The sequence below is a fragment of the Canis lupus genome, chromosome 9 (genome assembly GCF_011100685.1).
Source record: "Canis lupus familiaris isolate Mischka breed German Shepherd chromosome 9, alternate assembly UU_Cfam_GSD_1.0, whole genome shotgun sequence".
NCBI classification, from domain to species: domain Eukaryota; kingdom Metazoa; phylum Chordata; class Mammalia; order Carnivora; family Canidae; genus Canis; species Canis lupus.
In genome coordinates this window covers 42,161,172-42,180,643 of record NC_049230.1, presented here as the reverse complement: position 1 = coordinate 42,180,643, position 19,472 = coordinate 42,161,172, and the positions used below count along the sequence as shown (strand labels likewise).

The following is a 19,472-nucleotide window of genomic DNA, read 5'->3' as shown; positions in this document are numbered from 1 at the left end:
ACTTTGGTCAGTGTCCCTTTTTCGTTTTTTTTTGTTTTTTTTTTTGTTTTTTCTTAAAGAGGTGATCTCAAATGTTGAGAGTTGAGTGTATTCTTTTCACAAACAATTCCACAAACAATTTCACAATTATCCATCCCTCCCACTCCACGCTCTGTAATAAAAAGGGAGCAGGCGGGAGAGTTGACAACAGTTGTAGTCTTAAAAGAAAGGCAGCTACAACCTGAGTGCTCTCTCCAATGACAGGCATAACATGACAGTTGCTAATTAGCCTACTGGGAAGACCTTGCAGAACCAGGCAAAGGCGCCCCGTGTTTAACACAAGTGGGCTCCTCCCCACCTTGCCTGGGTCAGAGGGCCAGCAGCTCCCATTAAGGAGGCTCACAGGTTATTTGCTTTGTCCTCGTTGAGCAACGGGTTTGGTGTTTTTCCTTTAGATCGTTATGTCAAATTAGAATCTTTGACAAAAGATTTTTTGTCAAATTAGAATCTACGTTCATGGAACCCCAAATCCAACCTCAAAATAAGAACAGAAATTGCAAGCACAGATGAAGTGGGTGTTTAAGACTGTTTATGTCAAAAAAAAAAAAAAAAGACTGTTTATGTCAGCTTTTGTACTGATTCTATAGTAACCTAGCCATATTGAGAAGGGCCAGTTCTGCAAACTCTTCCTAAGCTTTTTATTTAAAAAGCCTGATGAGGAACTCGATCCCAGGACCCTGGGATCATGACTTGAGCCAAAGGCAGACTCAACCACCGAGCCACCCAGGTGCCCCTCTTCCTAACATTCTGACCTTCTCTTTTGTCAGCCCATAGTGAAGAATCTCTGAGTTTAAATCCAAAAAAGCCAACTGCTTTGCAAAACCATAGAGATGGCCTGTCCCTGGCAGTTTCTGTTCAAGGCCAAATCCTACAAGTACGACTTGACCGAGGAAACAGACATTAACAACAACGTGGGGAAAGCCAGCCAGGCCCCCTCCAGGTAAGCTTTTGCCTGCTGCCACTTGCTGCTTGTGTCCCCTGGGCTCCCACGTTCTGCTTTGTGCTGCCAACTCAGAATTCCTCTCCGTGCATCTGGCTTCTTACTGGAGATCTGTTCTCACCAGTTGTTTCTTGGATATCTCTGTTGGAATTTAGTACAGCTATTCTTTTTTAGTGGACACCTCGTTGCACCTGACCCCATGTGAAAAAGGAAGGGACATGGCACAGTCCTGTCCCTCAAGGATTCTGGAATCCCTGGGAGAAGAATATAGGAGAGGAATATGGAATACCTGACTTGAGAGTGGGAGGCAGTGGAGCCCAATGGTTAGAACCAGGGCGGCATCCTGGCTGATGTTTGTTCTAATTCACTGTTGCATACGCCTCACAAATTGCTGGATATTTTGAATATTGATCTGGTACAGAGTTCCAGGATGTTAGACAGATGGTATCCAAGCCTTGTGCTGGGCTGCACTTGCTGGTCCTGTGCTGTCTCTCACCAGCTGTGTGACCTAGGGCAACTTAAGCTCTCTGATACTCAGACATAGTATGAGGACACCAATAGTATGAGGACACCCATAGTATGAGGACGCTTCATAGCTTGTTGAGGATGAAACAAGAGTGTGCAGAGAAAGCACTCAGCAGAGTGCTCGCACAGAGCGTAGCTCCATTAATGTTAGGGCCTCTTATCATTTACCGGGCACCCTGAGTTACTGAGTAACTCTGTGCCAGGGTTATACAGGGCACTTCACATGCATTGCACCTCAACTGATTCCCACAGCGGCTCTGTGAAGTGTGAGTTATTCTCTCATTTTACAGATGAGGAAATGGAAGCTCTAAGAGGAGAGTGACTTCCCCGGAGTCACATGACTGATGGTCATTGATCCCCATCCACACTCCCACTCCACTCCCAGTCAGTGTGCAATAACACGATCCTATAAATCAGAACAAAGCCCTAGTCTGCACAGCGCTGCCCCCTAGTCTCACAGCCCAGAGCCACTTTCCCATGGACTCCGGTGGGCAGCACCGCAACCCGGAGCGCACCCACCAGAGGCCGCAGAAAAGCATCAAGGTTAAAAGCACGGACTTGGAGATAAGCAGGTGGCTTTGTCACTTACTAGCCCTGTGACCTTTGGCAAGTCCCCTAGCACCGGAGCCTCGGTTTCCTCATCTGCAAAAAGGGGTTAGGAAGGCCTATTTCCTGAGGTCATGGTAAGAATGAAATGAGTTCTTTTTTTTTTTTTTTTTTAAGATTTCATTTATTTATTCATGAGAGACAGAGAGAGAGAGAGGCAGAGACACAGGCAGAGGGAGAAGCAGGCTCCATGCAGGGAGCCTGATGTGGGACCCGATCCCGGGTCTCCAGGATCACACCCTGAGCCAAAGGCAGGCACCAAACCGCTGAGCCACCCAAGGGTCCCGTGAAATGAGTTTTTGCAAGCAACAAATAGCCCCGTGCCTGGCAGAGAGAAAATGCTCGGTAAATGGCATCTCATCTAAGATGAGGCAGAGCAATGTTAGGCGAGGTCCCCTTGAAGGGCTTCTGAGGAGTGAGGTGGGCTCGGTGGACTTGAAGAGAGGGTAGAATGTGGGGAGGGAGTGAAGACAAGTAGCAAAGGCATTCCAGGAAGGGGGCGAGGAGGGGGGCAAAGATTCACAGACAGAAGCAAGCATGACTGTGCTTGCGGGCTGCCACAGAGGAGGTGAGGCAGGGAGCCACCGCAGATTCTGGAACGAGACAGGTGTGGCTGGAAATAGAGGTGAGCGCACTGGAAACCAGGCAGGCTGAGCTGTGGTGGGTCTCATCCTAGAGACCGGGAGATGAGAACGCAGGCTTGGATAGCCTCTAGGTATCTTCCTGGCATTTCAGACTCAAAAATGCGGACTGATAGCTTTATTACTCCTCTCAGGATCTCAGAAAGTTCACCCTTCTCTCCACCGCTTGGCGGCAGCCCCTCACACTGCTCTGACCTCTTACTCCAACTTCTAGTAAGCCACGCTCCTGCTCTAGAGTCTGCAGTGGCTCCCCATGGCCTGTCACCACACGGAGGCTTGGCTATGGCATTCTGTGTGAGCAGCTCTCCCAGACGGGGTGCCTCTCCTACCGGCCCAGTTCCCCGGTCCCCACACTCAGCACAGTCCTCCGTCTACTCCTCCAGACCCACTCTATTCCCCAACCCCCATCTTTCAAGATCATCCTGAATCCTTCTCCTCTCCTAGCCCCCCGCGGTGTGGCCTAAAGCCTTTAGCCCTGAATCCCACACTTCATATAGCACTGACAGTTAGTTATTCCCGACTTGGGGCTTTGGACCATTCAGAAACTCGAGCTGTAAGTTGACTTGGGGCAAACCAGCTGACTCCGTGCCTCCTGCGAGGACGAGCCCCCTGGAGGGGACCCGAGGGGACCTCACCACCAGCAGCCGGCCCGGTCTCCCACGAGACGTCACCCCCAGCCCTGTGCTTCCTTTGGCTTCTTCGCTAGACTCACAGACAGGTCTTGGGGCCGCCTATGGGATGAGAGGGCTGGAGCTGTGGCCTGGGGCAAGATCCTTAGCCTCTCAGGGGAGCCCGCAGCTTCCTTCTCAAGAGAGAGAGAAAACAATACAAAACTGCCTTTTTGCCTGGATTTAGTAAGGGACAGATGAAGTAACAGGAAAGTTTGCTTTCTCAACGAGAAGCGCCCTGCCCTGCCCTGGGAGTCATCACGAAAACCTTTGGGGTTCTTTCGCGAGGGACGAACGAGCCCCGCCGGCCGTGCAGGCCCCTGCTCGGGCGGGGAGCGCGGGGCCGCCGCAGAGGCTGACTTGGCCGCGGCCGCGGGGGCAGAGGGCCGGGGGCGGGCCGCGGGCCGCGGCGGGGCCGGGCTGGGCGGCGGGCGCGGGGCGGAGCCGGGCTGGGCTGCTCCGGGCTCGCTCCGCCCCGGGGCGGGGCTGCGGGGTCGCGCGGCGCTAAAAGGCCGGGCCGGGCGGCGGCGGGGGGCGCCCTGGGAGCTGCGCCCGCGGCCGGGCCATGCGCGAGGGGCTGGGCGCTGCGTGCGAGGCCGCCCGGCCCCGGCTCTGCCGCCTCCTCCGCGGGATCCTGCGGCCGCAGCCCGCCTGCAGGCCCCCGCGAGCCAGGTACTCCCGCCGGCCGGGTCCGCCCTGGGAGGGGGCGGGCGGCTCCGCACCCGGGCCTTGGCTCCGACCCAGGCGCGGCGCTGACCCGCCGCGGGCCTCGGTTTCGCGTGAAAGTAGGAGGCCGTTAGAGGGCTCGCTCCGTCGGATTGCGATGAGGGTTTGCTTCCATGCCATGTTTCCCTCCTTTAGGACGCAGAAGAGGTTGCAGGGCAGTAGCCACAGACGATCCACGGAAGTCCCGCGTGCACCCTTGAGAGGCGTCTATGCGGGCAGGACCAGGAATGGTGGATGTTTCAACATGGGGGCTGTGCACACTTTAGGACCGATAGGATTAAGAGAGCAAAGAGGGCCTTGCTTTACGAATTAGACCCATTTCCCAGAGCGCTCCACCCACCCACCCCGTGTTTGCAGCGGCGGGCGGTGGTGGGGAGTGGGAGCTGCCAGGGAAGTCAGGACCCCCGTTACCCCAAACAAGCCACGGACCGCAGCTCCCTCCTCAGTAACTCCGGGGCTATGGATAGTTACGGGGTCTAAGCACTACACTCCAGCGCTCCTTCTGATGGCAGCTTCCTAAGGGTCTGCTGCTCCCTTGAAGGACCAGACAGGACTGGGCATAGCTGTGGGTTAGCCAAATGGCAGGAGAGTCTGGACAGACTGTGCAATAATTGGGCAACAAGTACCCAGAACCTTAGTATGCTCACCTGGCTTCTGGCCACCCAGTCTCCCATCAGCCAGCCCAGAGAAATTAGCTACCTGGGGGAGGCCGGGGACCATGCATAGCTTTGTTTATTGGTTTTTTCAAATGAAAAAAAAAAAAAATCCTAATTATGAAGAGCGCATGGTCATAGTGAAAGTTGAAAAATGCAGAAACCTATAAAGGAAAATTCACATCTCCTATGCTGTCATCACATCACGCTAGCCACTGTTAATATTTACTGGCATTTTCAGTGCTTCACACACACACACACACACAGACACACACACACACACAGCATCAGACCGTATACAGTAACAGTTTGAGGCATTATTGATGATAGTGGAGAAACTGATACAACATAAATGTGCAGCCATAGGCAGTGGGGTCAGGCTGACTATGGACCCCCTAGATAGTGGATTTTCAGGTAGCTTTTTAATATTTGGGGGCAGTAGTTATGTAAAGTATACAAAAACGGTGTTTCTCCATCTAAATGTTACTGTGGACCAGTAGGCTTCTCCATTTCTCCAGTCCTGTGGCCACAGGCAAGTGAAAGGAAGCAAGAACCAGCAGGGTGGAGGTGGGGGTAAGGTAAGGAATGATGGCAAAAGATCCAGAAGAGCGGTAAGGCATTGCCTCACTGAGGACTTCAGCCTCAAAACAACTTCCATTTTAAGAAGCCCCGTGATGAATTGCTCAGGTGGCTTACCTGCTCTGACTCAACAGATTTTGAGCTTTTTTCTGGTGGGGCCTCCAGTCTGACCCAGAGAGGTGATGGTAGGGTTTGAGTCACTTCATTCAGATAGAAGTTGTGTTCTGATACATACTTAGGTTCTCTTAAAGAGACACTATCTCTTTGTAGTTATTATCATGTAATGCTACTATATAATGTGTGTAGTTAATTATATAATGTTAATTTAAATATACAGTCATACTTTTTCCACTAATTAAAGTAATACTCATTCTTCACATTCCAAATATGTATAAAGTAGAAAATGAGAGACCTTTATGATATTTTCTGACTTCTTTCCCCTTGGATGTGTACGCACATGCGTGTCCACCCCAGAAATACCCAGAAGAGCACGGACCACGGACCACAACAAGGTTTCATACCGAAGTGCTCCTATAGTGTGATTCACCCTAGGAGGAGGCATGTGTAGGGGTTCCTATTAAGGGGGTGCACATGTGTAAGGAGCCTAGAAAGGTCACATGCTTGCTGTTCTCTGTAGCATCTGCTGGGAGAACAAATCTGGAATCCCAAATCAGAGGGAGTGGTTCCTAAGTGATTTCAGACTACTGGGCTTTTTCACCTTCAAAGGACAGGCAAAGTTTTTTACATCTGTCATTTTGAAATAAATATAAGCAACATATCTTTTAAAAGAGTTCTTGACTTCCAGATATCCTTACTGAGATATTTCGGGGATGACCTGACAGCTCAGATTTGCTTTGAAATGATGGCAGATGCTGGGAGAGTAGAGTTGAAATAAAACTGGCCATGGGTTGATACTTGTTGAGTGGAGTTAAATCTGGGTGAAGGGCCTGTGGAGATTTATTATACCATTTTTTCTACTGTGTACACTTAACATTTACCATAAATAATAAAAAAATTAGAATAAGTAAATAAACCAATATAAGTCAAGGACTTTAAATAAAAAAGCCTAAGTCCCCCCCAAACAAGTGGATAGTGGGCCCTGCTGCTGTCCTGGAGTGGGGGGATTAAAGGAGCCATTTTCTCTGTATTTAGTTTCATCTCACATTTGTAGTTGCCTGGGGGGGGGGGCATCTTCCCAGAGCTTCCATGGGTCACCATTTGGGCAGCTAACTTTGTCTTAGCTCTCCGTTTTGTAGGGGGAAGGCAAGAGAAGAGGAGGAGGAGGAGGGAGGGTGATGATGGTGGGGAGATTGGGTCTGGTGGGCTGCCTCCCCCACCACATACACACATACTCCTGGTGTGGCAACTGTGAAATTCACTCCCACCCTCTGAACCTCGGTTCCCTCATCCATCAAATGAGGGTTGGCAAGGGGGACTCCAAGATCCCTCTCTGCCCTTAGATACTCTATCTCATGATGGCTGTTTCCTTTCACAGTCTAGTGACACAGGATGACCCCAAGTGTCACAGCCTCAGCAAGCACCGGGATGAGTCCCCCCAGTCCCTCACAGGGACAGTAAAGGTCAGTGAGTCACAAGGGTGTGGGAAGCCCCTTCCTTCCTTGCCCAGGCAGATGCAGGCTGAGCAGCCTAGTGGAGGCTGAGGCCTGAGCAATGAGTGGGGATCCTCAGGGGTACAGGTAGTGAGGAAGGGCCTTGGGAGAGTGGGATGATCCCTGGTGAGCAGGAGTGGTGGATTCTATGGTGCTATGGCCCCTGGATGGCTTGCCTGTGCAGGCTACAGGCACAGATGCAAGGCGGACATTCATGGAGCCGGGGAGGGGGGGGGGGGCGGGGGGGGCGGGGGACAGACACCCTAACACAATCCCAGACTCAGCAGCTGAACCCCAGTTCCAGCTCCCAGCTTCTAGCCCAAAGGTCCCATCTTTCCTAAGAGCTTTGGATCATTCTGGAGAGGTGGGCAGAGAAATGGGTGGGAGGTGGGAGAGAAGATGGATTCCATGTTCTTAAATAACTCCAGGGAAGTCCTGATTTCTGCTCTCTGCAGTACTGGCTGTGACAAGAGCCTCTCTTGCATCTAACCTCAGTCCCTCCTGTTGCAATTTCACTGAGGGAACATTTGGCAGGGTCTTAGGTGAGGAGAGAAGCCTGGCCCGTGGCCCAGGCACCTGGGGCTCTTAGCAGGCACTGGCCCAGGTGGCCAGGCTGCCGGGAAAGGAGGAGGGGGACACAGACTGACATCCTGACCTGGGTCCCCTCATAGTCCCCCACCCCAAGCCAAAGTGGGGTCCTGGGGTAGAGTCATTTGTAAATCCTTGATGTTTCCCCCTCTTAGACGTCTCCAGAATCCACAATCAAGCCAGCTGCGCCCCCACTGGCCTGCCCACGGCATGTGAGGATCAAAAACTGGGGCAACGGGATGACCTTCCAAGACACACTTCACCACAAGGCCAAAGGGGTGAGAAGGCTGGAGCTCAGGGAGAACCACCTTCGTCCCAAGCTGGTGGAGCCACTAGGGCCCTTAGTAGATCAAATGGATACACCCCTGGGCAAGCCAGACAGTTATCTGCTTGGACACAGGGTGGTGGGAACAGGAGCCAGTGGTCCACACAAATGACAGAGGATGGAGACGATGCCAGCTCCCTGTTAGTTCCCATAATGGGTGTTGGATAATCCAGGAGACAGGATGAATGATTACAGGAAGAAATGCAGTCTTTTTTACAGAGACAGCATAGTAATGGGGAGAATTTTTTTTCCTTTTTCCTTTTCTTTTTAAATTTTTTCTTTTAAATTTACTTATTCATGAGAGACACAGGGAGAGAGGCAGAGACACAGGCAGAGGGAGATGCAGGCTCCATGCAGGGAGCCTGACGTGGGACTCGATCCCAGGACTCTAGAATCCCACCCTGAGCTGAAGGCAGACGCTTAACCTCTGAGCCACCCAGGCATCCCTCCTTTTCTTTTAATCAGGGCAAGTTTTCTTTTTTTACAATTTTATTTTATTTTTGTTTGAGAGAGAGAGATAGAACAAGCAGGGTGGGGAGGGGCATGGGGAGAGGGGGAAGCAGACTCGCCACTGAGCAGGAAGCTTGATGCAGGGCTGGATCCCAGGACTTTGAGATCATGACCTGAGCGGAAGGCAGACGCTTAACAGACGCTGAACCATCCAGGTGCCCCTAATCAGGGAGAATTTTCTAAAAGAACTGCCCAAAGCTGGGCTGAGCAACATCGGTAGATAGTGAGCTCCCTGTCACTAGAAGAATTCAAATTTGATAGGGAGATGGGAGAGGGGTTCAAGCAGCCGGTGAGTAGTTGGAATAAGAGTCCTTCAAGGCTCCTTCTTCTAAGTGTCTTAATCTAACTATAGAATGCATTCTGATTATAAAGTAGAAAGGAAATGAAAATTTCAAGACCGTGAAAACAGAAGGATTTCCCATACCTTCCAGAAATTACCACAATTAACATTTGGATGTACATTCTTCCAGCATTTTTTCTGTGCCATCTTCTAACTTTAGGATTTGTATCCTCTCCATTCGGTTCATTTTGGCTAAGTACAAAACTGTGTTCCCACGAGTCACATCAGCCTCTTTAAATGAGAAGGTAGTTGAGATATTCCCCGGGATCGAGTTGTTGACTTTGCCCTGGGTCTGAGTCTGGCCAGGGAGCAGAGCCAGAGACTGAGCCCAAGGTGGTGGGAATAACCCCAGCTCACACCCCCTTGGCTCAGCCAATAGAGGAAAGGAGATGTGGGTGGTGAGAAAGGCTGGTGGGCCCCAAGGAGGAGGTAACACAGGGGTGGAGAGGGGCAGCAGGAAGCTGGAGCAGCTGGAGGAGAAAGAGATGGCTAGGAGAGCTGGCCCGGAAGGAAGACGCCCATCAACACCTTCCTGAGGGTTCCAGGCAGCCCCCTCACCACTTGCCTCTCCCTTCCCAGGATCTCGCTTGCAAGTCCAAGTCTTGTCTGGGAGCCATCATGAACCCCAAAAGTTTGACCAGAGAACCCAGGGACAAGCCAACCCCCCCAGACGAGCTTCTACCTCAAGCCATTGAATTTGTCAACCAGTATTACAGCTCCTTCAAAGAGTAAGTCTCACTTGGACTGGGTCGCTGCCTCCCCGTTTCCCTGAGCTCTCCTGTCTCCAGTCATTTCCCTCTGACCCCAGGCTCTCTCCCTTCCCAGATCCACAGTGGAGCCAGGGCTCAAGCATAGTTTTCCAAGGGGGGAGACCCCAGCCCAGCATAGGTTCTCATAATTATAAGAAAAAGAGGCAGAGCAATAGTGGTGAAAAGCGCGGATCAGGAGTATAGCTGTTTGACTGAATCCTGGCTGTGCCAGTAACTAGCCCTGTATCCTTGGGAAATCTGTTCATCTTCTCTGCATGTCAACTTCCTCCTCTGTAAAAGTAGGGTGAGAAAAGAATCCAGCTCGTAAGATTGTTGTGAGGATTATGTAAGTTCAGAACAAAGTGACCTTGACTGTGAACTGGTGTGCACCCTTTTATTAGGAAATGTTTGAGGCAGGAAGGACTTTCGGGACCACCTGGTCAGACACTCCTCCACATGAACAGGGAAGCCCAGTCCCAGCTAGAATCCATGCCACGTGTCTTGGAGAGAGCAGGGCATGCTCTTTGCATTGAACTCTGTGCAGTTCTGTGTTCCTGGATTTCATAAAATACGTGATTATTAATTTAAGCCCATTTATAACTTTAAAATAAAAATACACAAAGGGATTGTGAGACAGAATGGCTGACAGAATGGATTTGCTGTTTGATGGGCTGGGAGGGGAGTGTGGCTTTTATGGTGTAGGCCACTCAGCACTCTGCGGCATGAAACGAATCATAGAAGCACACCTGGGACCCCCATGGTGGAAAGAGTGGTTCCTGGTGATACCACATCCTCTCTACCATGACCCTACAAATATCTGAGCTGGAAGGAGCCTGGCATCTATGAAAAAGGCCCTTATCTTCCACGGCCACTGATTTCAATCCTGGCTGTCATAGAATCACCTGAGGACTTTGTAAAATGCTGATGCTGGGGTGCCTTGGCCAAGGGCCTCAGGATCTCAGGAAGTGTGGAGTGGGAAGACCTCTGTGTTCTCTCCAAAAAGCTCCTCCGGCGATTCTCAGAGAGAACCAGGCTGAGTAACCTGCTGGGGCTTGGCTGCCACATGTGCTGTGTAACTGCAGCCTCTATGGGAGTGCTTCGCCACTAGGAGGTTCAAGGTCTTGGGCTGTGAGCCCTGCCAGTGGCCAATGAGCCTTTCAGGGTCTAGGAATTCTCTTGATGGGCCTCGTTGGGCCACTCTATCAACACTGACATTTACTGAGCACTAAGTACATCCCGGGCCGTGCGTAAGTGCTTTATAAGTAATGCTCACCACAACTCTAGGAAATGAGTATTATTGTGATTTTACAGACATTTTACAGATAACTGTAGGAACCCCCCAGTTTATGGGAACTGAAGGCCACAGATGAAATCATTTGCTTGAAGTCAGACGTTTGGGAGTCCTGCAGTGGGATTTGAACCCAGGCAGTTTGGCACCAGAGCCCCTGCTTTTAACCTGTGTTCTAGAAGATTCCAACTTCATTCTGGACCTGGGAGGTCCTGGTGGTGTTTAGAAGGCACTGGGTGGGTGTTAGCCCAGGGAAGCAACTCAGTTGTTCTTGGTAGCTGTTCAAACACAGTTGTTTCTCACAAAGGGAAAGTCCCAACCCCCTACCTTGAACCCGTCAAGAGATCCTGGAGGGTACAAAGGATGAATGGCGGTCCATCCACAACTACGCTAGCAGCCAGAGTCACAGACGGCTGGCAGTTTTGATTGTTAGCGAATGAAGGATTGTTATAGTTAGAAATTGTAACTTGCTGAATGTTCTGTTCAAATTCATTCACTGAGTCCAAAAGCAATACTCTCTCTCTTTTTTTTTTTTTTTTTTTGGAACCATAAGCATCATAACGTCTGTAGTGCCTCAGAAATGTGACTGTATGGGAACAGTGGTAAAATATAAAACTCTAAAGGAATTGGGAGAAATGTGAAAAATAATGCTTTCTTTACATAGCCACACATTAACACTACTACTGTGCTTAGGGCTTCTGTTCTGGTGACTGGTACTGTTTCTATGCATAGACATAGAGCAAGGAGTCTTGCTAGAAGCTTTAGAAGCTTTGTGTGGGAAGGGAGGGGGCTTCCAGTGTGGCAACGTCAATCTCACCCAGCAGGTCCTTATGCCAGGAGTGTCCTTGAAGATAAAGAGCCCCCAATGTTTTGTCTCCAAGCTTTTTTCTTTAATAAAGGAAGAGTTGTCAAGACACTCTTCATACACAGAAAGGCCACTTTGTTCAGAGTCGGCCATTCTCCCTAATCAGGAGTTCATTCCTTAAATAGTTTTGATTGTTGCCATTTCAAATTGTCTTTGGTGTTGATTAGAAATTTCAAGGTTGGCGTGTGTGTGTGTGTGTGTGTGTGTGTGTGTGTGTGTCTCAAAGCCTTTCTGAATCCCCACCCTGGGAGATATTTTTGTAGCCTGGGAGGGGTGAGGAGAAACACTTTAGAAATCTCCCCTGGGATTGATTGGTGGCTGAGCGATGCCGAGGTTGAGAAAAAGCATATTCTAGGGGGCCTGCGATATTGGATCGTGCTGTGGAGGGCTCCTTCCTGGGTAGGCCCTGCGGCCCTACAGGCTGAGTCCTGAAAACCCATCCCAGCTCAGGAAAGCGTGGGTGGGCCCTCAACATCTCTGCGCTTGCAATCCCCTAGGGTGGAGGGTGGAAGGTTAAGAGCCTGGCCTTGGCATTAGGGCAACCTGAATGTAAATCCTGATTGCTCTTTATCACACTTACGTTCTCAGGCTAGTACTTAACCTGCTAGAGCCTTCATACTCCAGATTATAAAATGAGCAGAAAAATGCCACCCTCACAGACTCTGCAAGACCCGGACTGTGAGTGGCTTTGCCCAGTTCCTGGCTCATAATGATTCCTCGGTACACGGGAGCACTCCTGGGAGGGACTGCTCATCTCTGGATCATAGGATGGTGGCCGGGAAGCAGGATGCGGCTGTGGCTTGATGGGTACTCCTCCAGGTGGTGCAGGTATCTGAGAAAGGTTGCACTCCTTGTTGATGCTTACCAAGCTGAGATGACTATGACTGGAGTAAAAGTATCTGGAAACAAGGATGCCAGTGAGAACAGGACCAGTGTAACTAGACCCAGTGGCAAAGTGAAAATGTGGGCTCCCTGTTCAAAAATGATTAAGAATTTCAAGACAGGGACAGCAGAGCGCGAAGCCAGGCCTGGGGCCCTTCTGAATTCTGGGCCACGGTCTTACACCTATGAAGCTGACCCTGGAGGGGACAGTCTCGGTGAGGGACATCTTGCCCTCCTGGTATCCTAGCTCAGTTCCTGCTTCTGTGGATCGAATTAATCCCCATCTAAGGCCATCTCATTGTTGATCTTCCTGCTGTCTTCCTGTCCCCCAGGGCAAAAATAGAGGAACATCTGGCCAGGGTGGAAGCAGTAACAAAGGAGATAGAAACAACAGGAACCTATCAGCTGACGGGGGATGAGCTCATCTTCGCCACCAAGCAGGCCTGGCGCAACGCTCCCCGCTGCATCGGGAGGATCCAGTGGTCCAACCTCCAGGTGGCCTTCCTTAGACCTGGGCAGGAGAGGAAATTGGGGGTGGGGCGGGGAGCAGGCGCTGAGTATGTGGCTCTGAGTCGCCCGGTGGGACTCCCCAAGTTCTCTCTTCACATTTGTGAACTTGACATAGGGGCTCATAGGGCTCCCCCTGGAAGTCTAGAATCTGATTTCAAGATTTTTTTTTTAATTCATTTATTCACGAGAGACACAGAGAAAGAGGCAGAGACATAGGCAGAGGGAGAAGCAGGCTCCCTATGGGGGGCCTGATGTGGGACTCCATCCCAGGACCCTGGGATCACCACCTGAGCCGAAGGTAGATGCTCAACCACTGAGCCACCCAGGTGCCCCTAGAATCTGATTTCAGCACAGGATTTCTATCCGGTCTTTTCTCTTAAGTTAAACAGACATAAAACCAAATGACCTGTTGAAACCACAAGAGAGAGAGTTTACCTCATCTGTTTGAATCCTTGGCTCCTAGGAAACATTTTCTTTATCCTAGCCTCCTAGGTGTCTTTATCTTGGGGGATCATTCACTGCTGGGCAATATGGAAATTGCTGGGGTGGGAAAATTGATAAGAAATGCCAGTGAAACCAACACTGGCTGAAGAAAGAATGTGCTAGGAGCCCCGTGGAAAAGGTGCTGACATTGTGGAGGCACTAGGCTAGGGCAGTGGGAATCATGATTCTTGTGTTCTAAAGTCAGATTTTCTTGGGATTTGGGTTTTGATGGTGTCTTTCAAGAGGAGTTGCCTGGGATCCCCCAGGAGAGCAGAAGAAAGGCTAGATGAGGCAACCCTGAGGTGGGAGGTGGCGATGCAAAGAGGAGAAAGCTTGGTGTTTGGGGTGGGGTAGGGGGTTCAGGTCACTCCCCCAGTCCCTTGTAACTTAGCTTCTGATCAACCCCAAGGCCTCTGTCCTCACAATCCTTGATGGCCTGGGCTGGGTGGGCTGTGTGCAGGTCTTTGATGCCCGGAGCTGTTCCACTGCCAAGGAAATGTTTGAGCACATCTGCAGGCACCTGCGTTATGCCAGCAACAATGGCAACATCAGGTGAGTGTGCCTTTCCCAGGGCTGGGGCTGGGGCCCACCCTGACCCTGAGTCTGAGCCAAAGGATGCAGATGGGTTTAGGGGAGGCTTCTCCAGGAGAAGCCAGGGAGAAAGAGAGAAGAGAAAGATGCAGGCCTTTTCGGCGAGAAGAAGCTGCCCTAGTACTGAGGCTAGCCTCCATGAGCCTAGCCCCCCTTACTAGCCCATGTCCTTGGTTTCCTTCTGACTTGGAACCATTTGGAGGGGGTGGGGGATCTTTAAGAAGCAACATCTTCACTGCTCGAGGTCAGCTGGCTCCCCACTTTTTAGAAGGAACAAGGGGTTGGTTTTGCAGCTCAAGCCTCCATTTTTCTTAGAACCAAGAGAGTCACTGCTCATCAGTACCCACCCCCCACCTCCCTCCTCTTACGCCTAACCAAAGAGGTCAGAGCTGATAGGACTGAAATGCCCATTTGGTCATTCATTCATTTTTTTGTTTAGCAAACATGTAGCACCTACATAAGGGGAACCCAAGTCATGACTAGGCATAGCAGTGGGGCGGGAGCAATGCAGAGGTGACTAAGACTTAGGACACTGCTCCAGCCCACTGGGAACCTAGGCCTGGCACTAGACAAGCGTCCGGCTAACTGAATTTCATGAGAGCAATGTGCAGCAAGGGCAAAGGCTGAGGCAGTTAACCCTGCCTGAGGGATGGGGAATGATCAAGGGATGGTGGGGTGGGGGGGTGTCCTTGAATTGGTCTTGAAGGAAGGGGAGGAGCCGGAAGGAGAAGAAGGAGAGTGAGGGTGTGTCAGGAAGGGGGGCAGGTTACACAGAAGCCCATGAGAACCTAGCATGTTGTGTTGTTGCAGGAGTTTGGTTAAGCTAGCACGGGGGCAGAGGAATGGGGAGCAGGAAGATGGGAAGCAGAGGGGCCCTATGGGGACTGGGAGCCCCCTTCCCCCTGAACCGAGGAGTAAATGGCACTATTCTTGTCTTGGTGAAGGTCGGCCATCACCGTGTTCCCCCAACGAACTGATGGGAAGCATGACTTCCGAGTCTGGAACGCCCAGCTCATCCGCTATGCTGGCTACCAGATGCCCGATGGCACCATCCTGGGGGACCCTGCCAGTGTGGAGTTCACCCAGGTGCGAGATCCAGCCTTGGTGGCTGACAGAGTGAAGCCAGAGGGGTCAAGGGGCCTGGGTCAGGCCCAGACTCACTGTACTTATCTTTTCCTCAGCTGTGCATCGACCTGGGCTGGAAGCCCAAGTACGGCCGCTTTGATGTGGTGCCTCTGGTGCTGCAGGCTGATGGCCAAGACCCTGAGTTCTTCGAAATCCCACCTGACCTTGTGCTCGAGGTACCCATGGAACATCCCAAGTAAGCAGGCTAGGGGTGAGGTAACATGCATGCTCTAGTACTCTCTTAAGGAGCAGATGGTGTCCAGAAGGGCTGGCTTTCAAGCCTTGTTGATGCTTGTACAGGAATCCTGGGCTTGAGTCTTGGGCCTCAGACTTAAAACGATATGTTGATGATGAAGGGGAAGCAGAGGCTTAGACATATGGGGCCCTAGGAACTAGGAAAGCAGTGGCCTTGGGAGAGGAGCCCTCAAAAGGCTCTAATATTCTCACACTGAGCAGCCCAGGCCTCTTGTCTTCCTGCCAACTCTCTTAGCTGCCCCTCTCCTGACTGTGGTGAAAGTATATGGCTGAAGTGACTTCTGGAGCTCATCTGGTTCAGCCCCTGCTCTGGGGCAGCAGTCACAATCACAAAAATACTTCCATCTGTTGAGACTCACTGTGTAGCAGGCATTGAGTTGGACTTGACTTTTCATCCTCTGCATACATTGAACTCAGTCCTAACCTAAGGGCTTTTGCACTTGCTGTTCCCGCCACCTGACATACCTTTTCCTCAGAAATGTAAAGGATTCATTTCTTGACAATGAGGTATTTCCTTAATGTAACCCCCTCAGGTGGTTAAGCATCTGCCTTTGGCTCAGGTCATGATCCCAGGGGCCTGGGATCAAGCCCCGCATCAGCTCCCTGCTCAGAGGGGAGTCTGCTTCTCCCTCTCCCTTTGCCCATCCCCCCCACCACCTTGTTCATGCTTGCTCTGTCACTCTCTCAAATAAATAAATGAAATCTTTAAAAAAAAAATGTAACCCCCTCTATAGGCCTCTATTCTGAACACTCAGTCTAGAGAAGACACTCTCATCCTCTGTCTACCACCTCATCTTGTTTTGATTTTTCTATTCATCTGTCTACTTGCTTATAGTCTAGAATCTAGACTCTAGTCTGTAAGCTCCTTGAGAATAGGGATCTTGCCTTTTTTTTTTTTAAGATTTTATTTATTTACTCATGAGAGACACAGAGAGAGAGGCAGAGACACAGGCAGAGGGAGAAGCAGGCTCCCTGCAAGGAGCCCTATGCAGGACCAATCTCAGATCCCGGGATCATGCGGAGCTGAAGGCGGACACTCAACAGCTGAGCCATGCGTCCCGGATCTTGCTTTTCTTATTCAGCTATACATCCCTAACACCTAAAAGGGTACCTGGCACATAGTAGGCGCTCAATTATAAATATTTCTGGAATAAATGAATTTATAAATAAATGATACCGTTATCTTTATAGTAAGCTCATGGGTTTGATGGTAGTATCTCTGTTTTACTGCTGGGGTTTCTGAGGTTCAGAGAGGCTAACTCACATCCCAAGGCCACACAGCAGGCAAGCAGTAAGGCAGACCAGAACCTGGGTTTTCTGACACTAGAGTCCTTAACCGCTATGTTCTATTGGGTTCTCCGCATTTAGCACAGTGTCTGTCGTGTACTTGGTGCTTAACATATGTTTGCAGGAATGAGTGAATAAATGAATGTGTAGTGAATGAATGATACCTACTGTGCCCAGTTCATCTCTCCGGGTTGGATGAATGTAGAGAACAACACTTGGAAAGGAGTTTTCTTGGTTGACTCTCTTTCTGAAGCCTTTTTTGTTGGGGGTTGGGGTGAGTATGGGCAAAAAGTACAGGCCACAATCATTGCTGGTTCCGCCTCCCTGCCAGGTATGAGTGGTTCCGGGAGCTGGAGCTGAAGTGGTACGCCCTGCCTGCAGTGGCCAACATGCTGCTTGAGGTGGGTGGCCTTGAGTTCCCAGGGTGCCCCTTCAACGGCTGGTACATGGGCACGGAGATTGGGGTCCGGGACTTCTGTGATGTTCAGCGCTACAACATCCTGGAGGTAAGGAGACCCATCCAGGAGGGCTGGCTGCAGATGTGGGCCTGTCAGGAGTGGGGGTGGGGGAATGCACCCTGAGGACCAACTCACCCCATCACTCTGCCTCTGCAGGAAGTGGGCAGAAGGATGGGCCTGGAAACACACAAGCTGGCCTCACTCTGGAAGGACCGGGCTGTCATTGAGATCAATGTCGCTGTACTCCACAGTTTCCAGGTACGTTGTGTTCTGTGGGTCTGGAGACTTGCTGGTCAGAAGGTTATCTGGTCCAACCACTCATCTCAGGCTTGGTTCTCCCCTGACAGCACTGTCCATTTTTTTTCAAGCATCACACAAGTATTGAGTACCTAGTTTGTGCCAGGTGCTGGGGATGCAAACAAATAAGCCATCCTACTCACGCTGGGTCTTCTAGCATAAATTTGGATGCTTCTAGCAACAGGTGACTCCTTACTTTCAAAACTCATCAGGTCCTTGAGCTTGAGCACTGAGTCCTGATCCCTCTCACTTTCTCAAGGACTGTACTCCTGAAAATTCCACCTCCTTTCTGTCTCATCAATGTCTTCCTCTCTGTTGGGTCATTTTTATCAGTGACCAATAGCTATAATGGTCCCCACCTCAAAGAAATAAACGAGCAGCTAATTGAATAAGTCTCCCAGCAGCTACTACCTTGTTTTCCTGCTCCCCTTTACAGGTAAACCACTGAAAGGTCTCACTACACCTCCTTATCCTCCAGCCACTCCAGTCAGTGGTCTATCCTCTACTACTCTGGAATTCTTCGTGTTTGCCAAACTCACCATGATGGGTCCCACCTTAGGACCTTTGCACTTGCTTTTTCCTCTGCCTAGAACACCCTTCCTACAAATCATCCCCTGACCCCCTCCTTCCCTTCATCCAGGTCTCTACTGTCACCTCCGTAGAGTAGCTCTTCCTGACCACACCATGGAAGATGGCACCCTTACCTCCACCTCCAATCCATCCCTCTCTCTTCTTCCTTTAACTCTGTATTTTTCTTCATAATTCTTTTTTTTTTCATAATTCTTTTTTTAAAGATTTTATTTATTCATTCATGAGAGACACAGAGAGAGAACGAGGCAGAGGCAGAGGCACAGGCAGAGGGAGAAGCAGGTTCCACGCAGGGAGCCCAATGTGGGACTCGATCCTGGGTCTCTAGGATCAGGCCCTGGGCTGAAGGCAGGCGCTAAACCACTGAGCCACCTAGGCATCCCCATAATTCTTATTAGCTTCTGACAGTACATAGTACATCTACTTCTTGCCTGTTAGGGCCAGGCCTTGTCTCTTTTGTTCACTACTCTGTCTCTAGAGTGTAGTGGAATGTCTGGCCATTGTAGATACTGAAAAAAAAATATGTACTGAATGAATGAATGAGAGTGCATGTCCACATGAGCAGAGGCTGCTCTTCCATCTGCTGAGCAAATGGACCCTCTCCATTGGCCTACACACAGGTCAGCTCTTGTGTGGGGCTGAGCCTTTTGGTCTGTCCGCTGCTTTTATTCATAGAAATGTTCCCCTTCCTTTTGGGAAGGAGGCAGGGGATATGTGAAGATGTTACTTTTTTTTTTTTTAAAGATTTTACTTATTTATTCATGAGAGACACACAGAGAGAGAGAGAGAGAGAGAGAGGCAGAGATACAGCCAGAGGGAGAAGCAGGCTCCATGCAGGGAGCCCGACATGGGACTCCATCCTGAGTCTCCAGGATCAGGCCCTGGGCTGAAGGCGGCGCTAAACCCCTGAGCCACCGGGGCTGCCCAAGATGTTACCTTAAAGACTGAAACCGTCTCCACAAAGCTTGCAGATGCCCTGGAGGCCAAACCGCTAGGAAGACAGTCCTTTATTCATTCAGCAAAGTATATTGAACATTTTGCATGTGCCAGGCATAAGGCTTGGCCATGTGAGTGGTGAGCAAAATAGACAAAAACCCTTCTCCTGTGGAGTGGGGCAGGGACTTGACATTGAACAAACATCCAGTAAATATTTACAATCACAGTTTCCCCGGGCTGGTCACCCTACAGGCAGGTCAAGCTTGTGTTTGTTGTTCTGAAGCGGGATGGGGGGGTCTGGGGCGGAAAAGGAAGACCCCCCTTAGGGCTGGGGCTGGGGCTGGGGCTGGCCTGGCTCAGAAGGACCCTGCTGCCTATGGACTGCACATCCTGGCTCCTGGGGCTCTG

At 50.7% G+C, this 19,472-nt stretch overlaps 1 protein-coding gene across 1 annotated transcript in view; it reads left to right on the top strand.

Moving 5' to 3' along the window:
- The first annotated feature begins 869 nt into the window (after positions 1 to 869).
- Positions 870 to 19,472, top strand: part of NOS2 (nitric oxide synthase 2) — a 36,800-nt gene continuing 18,197 nt past the window's right edge. The window contains 10 exon segments of the mRNA NM_001313848.1: positions 870 to 979; positions 6,873 to 6,957; positions 7,731 to 7,853; positions 9,330 to 9,478; positions 12,867 to 13,029; positions 13,988 to 14,079; positions 15,063 to 15,204; positions 15,300 to 15,439; positions 17,117 to 17,291; positions 17,400 to 17,501. Of these exon segments, the coding sequence (NP_001300777.1) occupies positions 870 to 979; positions 6,873 to 6,957; positions 7,731 to 7,853; positions 9,330 to 9,478; positions 12,867 to 13,029; positions 13,988 to 14,079; positions 15,063 to 15,204; positions 15,300 to 15,439; positions 17,117 to 17,291; positions 17,400 to 17,501 (1,281 nt within the window).